The sequence below is a fragment of the Mya arenaria genome, chromosome 5 (assembly GCF_026914265.1).
Source record: "Mya arenaria isolate MELC-2E11 chromosome 5, ASM2691426v1".
Classification (NCBI taxonomy): domain Eukaryota; kingdom Metazoa; phylum Mollusca; class Bivalvia; order Myida; family Myidae; genus Mya; species Mya arenaria.
Window position 1 is genome coordinate 64,529,387 of NC_069126.1, and position 11,924 is coordinate 64,541,310.

Consider the following 11,924-nt stretch of genomic DNA (forward strand, 5'->3'; position numbering starts at 1 on the left):
AAGCAGGAATTTCCACCATACGCTGTGAACTTTGAATGCATGTTTGATCCAAGACACTTTCAATCGTGCTTTTCTGAAAATCTTTCAAATGTAACATATATATAAAGCCTTTTTCGGGTGTAATGTATTTATCAATATTTATACTATATATTAAATTTAATGGGCAGAGGAAAAACAATAACAGCAATTAACTGTACGGTAGCCATCTTAATCGATTGAATAGTTTATTTAAACATAATCAATTTTAGCGTAGATTCTTTGTGTGTCTGTGGAGTTAACCCCTCCAAAGAACGCTGCATTAGTAATTCATCGGTTCTCCAAATGCGAGCAGTCAATAAATTCATTGTGTTGGCCACAGAGGGAAACAAAAAGTGGGTCTAACTTGTTAAGTGTACTGTATGGCCATATTCATGTAGCATTAAAACTGTGTTTGCGGCACTGTATGTGATTGCAGACAGCATTAAGATAAGTTTTGAGATGTCCTAACATTGGCTTATGACTGGTTTAGATTGTATCAAAGTAAAATATACAGTTTAATAAAAGATATACCGAAAAGGAGAGAAAAAGCAGTCAGAAAAAAATTGTCAGATTATTATAAAAACAAAGGTTGGGTGGAAAAAAAAATGGGTAGGTTGGGAAACGCCTTATGAAAGTGGCCCAAGTTTCCAGTCATAGGGTTGATCCTTTCCCCTGTGTAAGGACTGTTTCCTGTCATGCTTAAGAGGATTCTGGATGTTTATATCACTTGCTAAAAATGCAGTGATTCATTTTTGAATCCCTTGGACTAACATGTTTTATAACCAGGGATCCTGATCAAACAATTGTGAGTCCTTGGCAAAGTGTTTTACACATCACATATGCGAATGCACATCAGTGTTTCTCTTTCACTGAAAATGGGGCTGAAATTTTGCCATCCCAAAATACCCCCCCACCCACCCACCCCCTAAAAAAAATATATTCTCAACTCTCATCAAACAATATTTTGATTTTACAGACAATAAGTACAAAACATTAATATGATTATTAATGGATTGCTCTTACTTTGTTTCCTTGTTTAAAACATACTATTGTAAATTCACAATTTTATGCATTTTGTTGTTATTTTCACAATTTTAAGGGCCCTTGGCCCTTTGAACAAACATAAAGGTGGAAAAAACACTGCACAAATGTTTGTAAAGAATAAGTTTGCAGGAATGAGAAATGAATGTACAGTATTAAGTTAGAAAAAATATTGAGGTTTATAAGGCTATTTGTACCGTACCTGTCTAGTCTAGTGCATTTAGAATGCAAATCAAGATATTGAACCCTGACCGAAACTGATTTGCAGTATTTGGAAAGAAGAGTAGTTTTTATATTTTACTTATAAGATAAAACCAGATTTTACCCTTGCCTTATTCAGATAACTTTTAAATACATGTAACATACTTGAACGAATATCATTGAGATAACATGTTGCTCTTTAATACTGCAGTTCCATACCTTATTAAAATAAAGGTCAAGGTCATTAAATAACATGCAAAACTTTTATCTGCATTAAGACAACACATATCTTGCTAGTGGTTGTAAGCTCCAAAGGTCAAGGTTATGCCTGTTATGACACAACCATAGAATGACAAATGTAATAAAAATATGAAATATCCCGCTTAACCGTTAAAAAACTGTGTGTTAGGCCTTTTGTTCATAGTCATACATACACTTTTTTCTCAAGGAGTAGATGATATAGCCACTTCATGGAAGATAAAAAGCAAAATAATTTTGTGGAGGAATCCATGAATAAATAGTCTTTAATGAACTTAATAATTTTAATTAAAGTTCAATAAGTACATGCGTTAACATAGACCTGTGCCTTCCTGTCAACAAGTTACCTGTAGCATTCTTATCAAGCATCATTTTAATAGAAATGTTGAACAATAGATTGCAATTATGAATTTAAGCATATTATGTATGTTTTATACAGTTTAATTCAATAAAAGATTACTGGGTGTAAAGAAAGGGGATTTACATTTCGGGCAGCTCTTGATTTCCTAATACCCAGACTGGCTTTTATAATTTATAAGGTTCAATGAACTGGTATTTTATTGTTCTGACAGTTCCAATATTTCTTTGTTGTTGTAGAATATTTTATGTCATAAATGATGTCGCTATCATGAATTATGTTATAAAAGACCTTTGATATATAACTAGTGTAATAACTATCCTAATAGGGCGACGTTACATCATAATTAAATAGAATTGAAAATGGCCGTGCTATGTATTTAGCGCTGTTAATCTGCATATACATATTTATCACATATTATATAGAATCTCACATTTGTGGACATTCAATACGAATTTTATTAAACTCATTTTAACTAAAATTACAAAGAAAATCGCCAAGTCTGGTCTTCTATCAATTTTAGAAATCACTTTTAATAAAAATCTGTATGAATGCTGCACTCTCACAGATGGGCCATTTTGACTTGTTTGTCTTAGAATGAGCCAATTTTGCAAACATGTCTGAAACCCAGTGATATAAAAGTGCTGACAAAAAATCAGATCACAGTCATTCAAATTTACTTTCAAAAATTGACGTTTTATGCCGAAAATCTCTTTATCGGCGTAAGTAACGCCTTTAGCCACAAAACTTTTTGCTACTAAATGTTAAAAACTGCAATCTGATATTTTGTCACCAGTTTAATATCACTTTTACATATATCTATGCAAAGATTGGTTCATTTCAAGACAAAAAAAAATAAAAAAAGTTGTCATAACTGTCATTCTGTGAGAGTGCAGCTTTAAATGACAACTCATGTGAGCTCCTGTATATATAACAAATGTATTTTCCCTGTTCACTGTTGCTTTTATCAGCATTTTGATCAATCATAATAAATTTTGCTGAGTTTCCAGCAATCAATTATATAAATGTAACAGAAATGAATATTTTGGGAAGAATCAATATGCCCTTACAAATCGTCAAAATGTTCATAAACATTTCTATTGAAGAATTGATGACCACGCAACTTTATTCTTAATGCTTTGTAAGAGTAAATGGTTTCTTTTGGTTCGGTTCACATTGAATGAATGATTGATTATTGTAATTGATTTGTCCGGGTGTGATTTGCAGCCCGCTTGGGGCTAATGAATTTTAAGCATCTCTGAATCTCTGTCAATTGATTTGCTTATACATTTTCAAGATTGTTTTGACACATTTTGTTGTTGTTTATTGGACATATTTGTATATTATGCTTTACAGAAATTTTACAGAAATTCTTTTAGCAGTTTTTGGATTTAAAATGCATGGGAGAACAATTTAATATTTGTTTTAATTTTTTGTGAAATTCAATTTGACATTTTTGCACTTGACTCAAAAAATAAATTTATATCTGAAATGATCATAAACTTAAAAATTATAATTGCTCTCACAAGATAATTCCATTTTGTTTTGGGAATATTGTCTGAGGTAAATAAAAGGTATTCTAATCAATCAAAATTAAGTTGTTGGGACTGACAGATTGAATAGTTTGAATTGGATTTATATGTTGAAAATGTTTAAGTAAGATAAAAGTACAGATTAAAGCCAATATTTGACTTAAGCTTAGTTTTATTATTACATATTGAAGCTAACATTTTAATAGGAAAAATACATTTGCACTAAGGATATGAAACAGAGGTCTTGCGATGTTGTCAAAACAATTAAATCACATTAACCATGCATTTAACATCATTTTGACTCCAAGAGAGCTTAAATTGCAATCCTAATGGCTGCAATTGGGGTTGATAAAACTCTTTGCTTAATACAAATTTAGGAAATAAAAAAAAGTACAAGCCTTTGAAGCTTAGCAGTGTTTTTTTTTTTCAATGCAGATATAGATTTAGAACAGAGAGTGTATTATCATGCAATCATAAATTTTGGCATGAAAATTAAGCAAATACAAGTTATGAACAAATAATTAACAAAATATGGAAATAACGGCAACTAGCTCAGTCAGTCCGCAAATATAAAGGGTGCCATTGGAAGAAATACTGAGTCTTAGAAATTCTATTGTATGAATTGAGAAAGCAGGACTATTTTATTTTTTTGAGAATTTTTATGTCAGCTTTTGTTGGACTATTTATGAGCAAGTGCTCATTAAAACTTGTGCAAAAATAAGTCTTAAAGACTAAAAATGTGCTGATAGAGTAGACATCATTGGACTAAAAAATCGTAGTGTTTGTGATGTCTATGAGTAAACAGAAGTTACCCCTATTGAGGGCTCCGTTGGCTAATGGCAGTGAGGCCCACAGGGCTAAAGTAGCCCGCTTTCTGCCCAACATTGCAATGGTAAGCTAGTTTGATGGGTTGACAGTTCACTTTACTGTAGGTCAAATGGTTAATTACCATTTTAATAGCTGATTGTATTTATATACTGCTTACAATAATTTTCATTGCTGTTGTGTGGATACAAATGAATGTTGTTTGAAATCAAGTTCGTGTTTGTCATAATTTTATTTTTTCATACAATTATATATATTTTACAGATGGTGTTTTATTTTGTTGCGAAACAGCAAAACTCTCCAATTATTGCAAAAAAGACCATTACCTAGATCAGGAATGATAAAGTTTAGAATTAATCTGTTTTTTCCGGATAGAGAGTTTCCACTTTCAGACTATAAAATATTTTTGAGAAATTGTTTTTTATCAAGGCATTTTCATCAAAATTAGTACAAAATACCTTGAAATAGATATCAATGGCTTCAAAAACAATTTCAAGAGGTGTCTAAGGTCTCATACTTGCTTTTGGCCAGATCCCTTTAACACAAAAAAAAAGAAATCAGATTTTTCAATATAACCATTTTCAGTCTGTTAATTATTTTTTGCTAATTGAAACTGATGTTCCTAATGCTCATTTTCAGGTTCAGGATGACCTACGTCAGCTACGTGAAAACCTGACAGCCGGAGATGGGGCCTCTATCAGCATCGAGCAGCTCCAGTCAGCGCTTAGCAAGACGGAGCAAGGCCTCCAGGTAATTATCTCATTTAAATTATAAACAAATTCAAATGAAACAGAGGTCACAGAGGCCAATAACTCTGGTGCCGATTTCTCGAAACTACTAACGTCTGTTATAACCTGATCAAGCTAAGCTGACTATTTTTGTTTTTCTTTATATTTTTTGGAAGTCTTTTGACTGTCTATTGAAGTTATCTGTCGGATAATCACAAAAAAATAAGTTTTTTTTATCAAAAACAGGTTAAAGTAAGAAGGTTTGCTTAACAAAATAAGCTACTTAAGTTTTTAAGCTTAAGATGTTTGAGAAATCAGGGCCAGGTTTTAATAAAAGTTGAGTAAAGCCCTTGTTCAACTGGAAAGAAACAACAGACAAACTTTGGCATTTGCTTCGCAGTGCTCTTGTATATTTATTGGGCTTCTCAGGTTGAACTGGAGTCACTTCTGATTGCGCAATGTCACTATAGATTCAAGACGTTCCAAATAGTTTGGAGGAATAAAACTAGGGATGCAAACGAATGGCAAAATTGATATTTGAATATTTGGTTATTAAAAAAATAATCTTTTAGGGGTTGTTATAAACTATTGTTATTCACAATAGTGAAAAGAAAATTGATGTAGCCATTACACGCGTCAGACCCTGATTTTCCCCAAAATTAGCCTCTATATTCCCCTTTTTCAAAATTTCCCAACTAAAAAGTATATTTTGATCAAACGAAAAATTATTTTTTTCAATTCAAATACAGATATATTTGTAAACAATGCCAAATTAGATTGGCGAAGATTGTAAACTCTTGTTGAATGACATTTTGCGCCAATGGAAGATCATTCTGTTGGACTTGAACCTTGTTTGTTTTCATTTGCACCCTTTAATAAAACAGGTCCTGCCTATGTAAGAAACATGTGTTAATCCACTGCATTGACAAAACACTGTAGTGCCAATCCTGTTGACGTGCAATGAGATTATCAAATTAGATATCTCATGAGTTGAAAATAGCGTTCAAGCCACTCTGGCATGGTTTACCGGTACCTAAAAACTTCACCATCTCTTTTCTAATACATTGATTGTGAATAACTGTTTATTTAGTAAAGGTAGATTAAATTCCTATTTGAATTTGATTGCAATATTGTTCAGTATCATTTATTTATTTGGCTCTTGCAAACAAAGTTTATATTTTTTGCTTTTTAATTACCTTCTATTTCATGAGTATCATGTTTCAAATTCAGGGCGATTTAGTGAGATTCATTGTTCGTAACTCTTATCAATTACAGTCAAGATTTGTAACATAGGTAAAATTATTAAAACCTGCAAAACACAGCTGTCAAATTCTTTACGTGACCGAAAAATGTCTGTCTGATAAAGCAAAGCACTCAATTAAACTCATTGTATTTGTTTTTGTAATGCTATTCTGGTTGATGCAAATCTTTATATGTTTGTTTTGATGCCAGATCATATAAGGCCATTGTACGACCATTTTTGAGATAACATTGATTGAAAGCTGTCAGTGCACTTGCAAACAGTGAAAAATCTATTAAGTTAATCTGATTTGAACAATTAGTTAAACAAATTGTTTTTAGAACTCGATAACATTCGTGAATCATTGATTTGTTTTCTAAGCAACAGAATATTTAAGCAAGAATGACGTTGATGTTGTAATACAATATGGACAAACAATGAGTCCTTAAAGGTCAAAGTTGAAGTTAATGGAAATTTAAGCCCCGATCAAGTTGATAACTGTGGCTTGAATTATTTACGTGAGCATTTCTTGTATGTTTTCCATTGGTTATAGAATTTGATCAGTGAGAGATGAATTTTTTATGATAGTCATTTATAATGCTTCATTTTACCATGTATCACTCATTTGTTTGAAACTTTGGTCCAATTTCTGCTGTTTAAATCTAAAAGTTAGCGCAAACAAATGTTGGATTAAATTTCAATGATGCCACTTCCATGCATTTGCCAACCCTCTTCTAGAATTTATGGCCCTTGAAACAATGTTGCCCTCACATAAACCTATGATTCTTATGTTGCATTTTTTAGCATCGAGCAGAGCAGATGCTTAGCCAGCTAAACAACCAGGTACAGACACTACCTAGTGCTGATGCTATCCAACCCCCAGGATTTATTGCCCTTGAAACAACATGGGATCTCCGAAAACAAACACAAGGACAACAGCGTGTACAGATGAGCCAGGGCTATGGTCCCAGGTATGTGTTCCAGCATGGAATTTTAGAGCATTATTTATACAAAAAAAGTCCCGTAATCAAAAGCTTAAACATTAACCCCATTCAATGGCATAGGGCCAAAGCTTGAAACACAGAACAACAACACACATAATGTCATCCACAAACAACACACAACATATATTTGTTTACACCTGTGCAAAACATAAATACCCAATTTGAAGTTAAAATGTCAAAAGTTAAGATGTGAAAAAGCTCTCTGATTTATGTTTTTTTTGGGAAAGATTATGAATCTCTAAAAAACTACAAATTTAGAACCATTGTCTTGTTGACTTAGAATATTCTTCCAATCCTGGTTAGTTAAAAGTGGAATGAACATACAAATTGTAGATAATGTACTTATTGTGAGAATTATGTTGGAATTAAGTTTAGATTATCAAAAAGAAAAGAAAACACAATTGTTGACACCATGAAGCAAAATGACACTAAAATTGAAGCATCACCTGTGTTCTTGGTACAATTCAATGTTCAGGTATAGCCGAGAGGGTATTGAGTCTGACACTGGACCGGGGGTCTGTGGTTTTATCCTTACATGGAGCTTCATCGATGATAAATCATGTGTGCACGTACATAGCAGATTTTTAAACTGTTCATATGTTTATTGCTGTAAAAGTCTTCAGGGCTTATGTTACCAGTTCATCGTTGTGTCATAAAATAAATTCTAACCTAACAGGGAGCGTCTGCGTCAGCCCAACCCACCAGGTGCTGCGCCTCTTCTTCCACTGAGACGAGGGGAGGTGATGCAACTACAGGGACTTTCTCCAGGACAACAGAGCAAGTAAGAATCAAGTTGTATTATCATAACTTTTTAAGCTATTTATACGCTGACTGGTTTGCTTTTATAATCATGACATATTTGATAAAAACCAATACACAAAACAGTTGAAATGGCTGGCAGTACAAGTTGGTGTGTGTTGAAACTCTTGTAAAACAGGTGTTTACTATAATATGCATTTATGAAGAATGTATTACATATTTATTAGGGATGCAAACGAATATTCGAATATTCGATCGAACGTTTAATATTCGAATGTCAAAATTGGTATTCGAATATTCGATGCTTTTTGTTTGGTAAATATAATAATAAACCTTTTTCCTACATCTGTGCTGTTGTATATATTAGCATGTCTTGTTTTTACAACGATTGGCCCCTAAATGCCAGAGGCGTGACGTAATACTATACCGGTACACGCGTCATATGTTAATTAGGGACACATAGTCGGAGACTATAAACAGTACCCGTAGTTTTACAAAAACTGGCTATAAGACAAGTGGCATCAAACAACTTTCAATTATTTTCGGTAAATTCTAGTGACCATTATTGGATAATAAACGGAATCAGCAACCAAAGTGGTGTCATGGCTGTCAATTAAGCTGTGCAGTATTGCTCAAATCGCCGTAATGATATGGATGACATGTGCTAGTTATATGCTGTTTTCCATGTTTCGATATAACATTCGTGCTTTGAAATGTAACTGTATAGAATAGCAATTTAGGTCATTGTTATACAATAGATGGGTCAAAATTCAGGGTTATTTTCGTTTTATTATTTATCTAATTTCCGAGTAGGTTTGGTGTTTTCATAGTTATATTTAGTAGATGTCAATCCCAGAACGAGGCCGCTCGTCCTACAGAACGACCCGTTGGTGCATCATGACATTCAACCAGGCATTTACGATCTTCGCCTTTTTCAGTGGCTATTGCTTTTGTTCGATATTTTTGTAAATGGGGAATTTCATTGCCAATGTTTGGAAAAATCAGGGTCCTTCGCGTATACCGGCTACAACGAAGAAGAGTTAACATGCCCCGGCTATTACTAAAGCAAACAATAAAAGTTGTTTACTACATTTCTTATACATTCATATTGGTAATCGAATATTCGATCGATAGAATTAACGAATATTCGAATATCAATTTTGCCATTCGTTTGCATCCCTAATATTTATCCTTCCAATGAATGTGTTTTTGATGAAAAATATGCTGTGTACTAAAATTACCAGAACTGCTTGAATCAAGTTTTTTTGAGTTTCAAAGAGCTCTTCTAGAAAATAGTCTAAGAAACTTTGACTAGTCGTCTGACTATAGTCAGAGATTCTGGTAAACTTTGAAGGGATCTTTAAGACTCCTGTTTTACAATGGATACAGAATACAAAATGGAAATCTACTGTTTGGTCAGGTAATGCTTGGTCATTTGCAATCTCTCTAAGAAGGCTTGACCCTTTAACACCAACTTTTTATCTTGATATCTCTTTATCATCATCAGTTTTAACATAAGCAGTAGCAGAATCACAACCGCCATTGATTCTGCCTATATTATAATCATTGTCATTACTGCAACATCTTTTTTGATACCAGTATTTTATGAACATCATAAAACAACAGCCAGATGATTTAATGTAATTCTCTTCTACAGGCAGTCCCTGGCCTTACGTGCAGTCTACAACCCTCACAGTCAGAGCAACCGCAATGTCCTCAATGACAACTTCGGCATACAGCTGCCCCTCATACCACAGAAGAGGGAGAAAAGGGTAACATATTAGTACAGTCTCTATTTGGTTGCCCTATTTTTAACAATTATTGACCTCAAAATTGCATGATTAGATTGCTGTTGCGAGTGCCCCAGAGTGACACTATCTAAAAAGATTACAGATTTACATACATTTTTATTTTTAAAAAATTGTTTTCTTATCAGAATATGTCAACACTATTTTCTGTTGTTTGTTATGCCCTGATGAAAACCTGCATCGCCGAAACGTTGGCAGGAATATAAAGTTTACTTTTTCAAAGTTTAGACTTCTTCTTTAATATAATTTACTTGCCAGGAAACTTTGAATACAAGAACAGGACATGAGGATGAGGCCCCAATTTCTCGAAAGTTCTTTAGTCTGACAAGTTTAAGTAGCTTATTTCATTAAGCCAAATTTCTTACTTTCTCTTGATTAACTTTAAAAAAAAAAGGTTATAAAAATCATCATTAAGGTTTTTTTTTAAATACAAACACTTAAGAATGTAAATATTACACAAATAATACCAAAATAAAAATAGTGAGCTTAGCTAAATCCTGTTATAAGGGACTTAAGATGTTTCGAAAAGTTTGGGTCTGGGTTTGTAAATGGGTAGATTTAATTATCATAAATAATTTATATAAAGTATTTTATAGCAATTTAGGGAGTTTTAAAGTATTTTTTTTACCACGCTGTTTTAATGTAACCAGTAATGGGGAGGGAGTTCAAAATCAGTTTTGGGTATTCATAAAATAATTATTTAAGGTATAATTCTCATAAGCAATGGCTTCCATCTTCTCTGTAGATTAGAAGTTATTATTTTGCATTTTGTTGATTTGCCTTTCAGAAGTCTTCACAAAGAGCTCTCAACCTACCAGTGGTACATAACATTACATGTGTGATATTTTTGTTTGGTAAAATGGATGCATTTGAAATTTGAATGATAAAAAAAGTAAGAATGAAGTGTTCTTGTTTGGTGGAAGTATTTGTTCTGATGTGCTCTGTGAAATTGACTTAACATTAAAGTTTAAATGCGGTTGATGTAACTCAAGTGTCTATAATGCTATTTATACTCATTTTGTAAAATCAAAAGCAGTTTTGTTTAAAAAAAAATGGCATGCAATATTACCAGTATACTTCTTTCAATAAAATTTTGTTTCAGTATCTTACAGAATTTTTGCACCATAAAATGTAATCTAGAGATTTTTTACCACAGAATATTGTTTTACATGTATTTATTTAGAACATGCGTAGATTTCTCAACAGAGTACCATTTTATTATTTACAGAATTTTGCAACATTCTTATATGATGTAAGATCTACCATCTATGTGCTAGAAAAAAATGTTTTTATGTGTTGTTTTAGTGCCAGCAGAGTGATGTTTACTAACTGCTCTTTTTTATTGAACAGCAGATTTTTGGCTTGTTAGTTTTTTGAAAAGGAAGTTAAGGAATTGTTTAAGCCTTGGTATTGTTGTCAGCGTCATTGGAGTTAGCCTCGATTAACCTTGACCTTCAATTTATTCAAGTGAAACTTGGTACACATGTTGCCAGCGACAATATGCGAATGTAAAGCAAAGCAAATAACTCTGACTTAAATAAATGTTGAGTTATACCCCTTTTCAGACTGAAAACGGAAGAGCATTGGCGTTTGCTTTTCAGCTCTCTTGTTGCGTATGCTCCAAGGCGTTTTATTATAAGCTGGTGTATTTTGTAGTCATGTTATCATTATGGTCCAAATTAAACAGAGTTTGACAGGTCATTATAATAACATGAAAATTATCATCTCATATAATTTTTTATGATGTTAATTTGACATAATATGTTAATATGTGGAATCAGACATTGTTCATCCCTAAGTTCTGTGATATAATGTTATACATATTTTGCATCATTAGTGACTGTTTGAATGTATGTTTTTTTACCACACACTTTTAAACTCATACATTTATGATGATTTATATGTTGCCCCAGATAAGTGTCCAGTCTTGTTGCTCCATTTTCAATAATTACAAATCATAAATCTCAGATTATTATTCAATTGTTTCTGTTTTTTAGCCGGCCCCAAAGCCAGTCATGGGAAGTACAATAGAACCACTGGCTGTTCTTCCAAAGGCAAACAGGGTTGATGCTCAGGTATTGCAAAATATTAACGAACATTTTTCTTACCGGGATATGAAAAAAGGAGCTTGAAAGGCATCTTTCAGGTAGTG

The 11,924-nt window shown here is 32.8% G+C and overlaps 1 protein-coding gene across 4 annotated transcripts in view; it reads left to right on the forward strand.

Moving 5' to 3' along the window:
• LOC128235030 (IQ domain-containing protein H-like) overlaps positions 1–11,924 on the forward strand; it is a 33,041-nt gene that overhangs the window by 1,635 nt on the left and 19,482 nt on the right. For 2 of the 4 annotated variants that reach the window (XM_052949715.1, XM_052949717.1), the window contains exons 2-7: positions 4,873–4,983; positions 7,006–7,172; positions 7,882–7,986; positions 9,622–9,736; positions 10,560–10,592; positions 11,770–11,847. In XM_052949715.1, the coding sequence (XP_052805675.1) occupies positions 4,873–4,983; positions 7,006–7,172; positions 7,882–7,986; positions 9,622–9,736; positions 10,560–10,592; positions 11,770–11,847 (609 nt within the window). The remainder of the gene's footprint in view (positions 1–4,872; positions 4,984–7,005; positions 7,173–7,881; positions 7,987–9,621; positions 9,737–10,559; positions 10,593–11,769; positions 11,848–11,924) is intronic. The other 2 variants (XM_052949718.1, XM_052949719.1) reach the window with 1 other exon arrangement.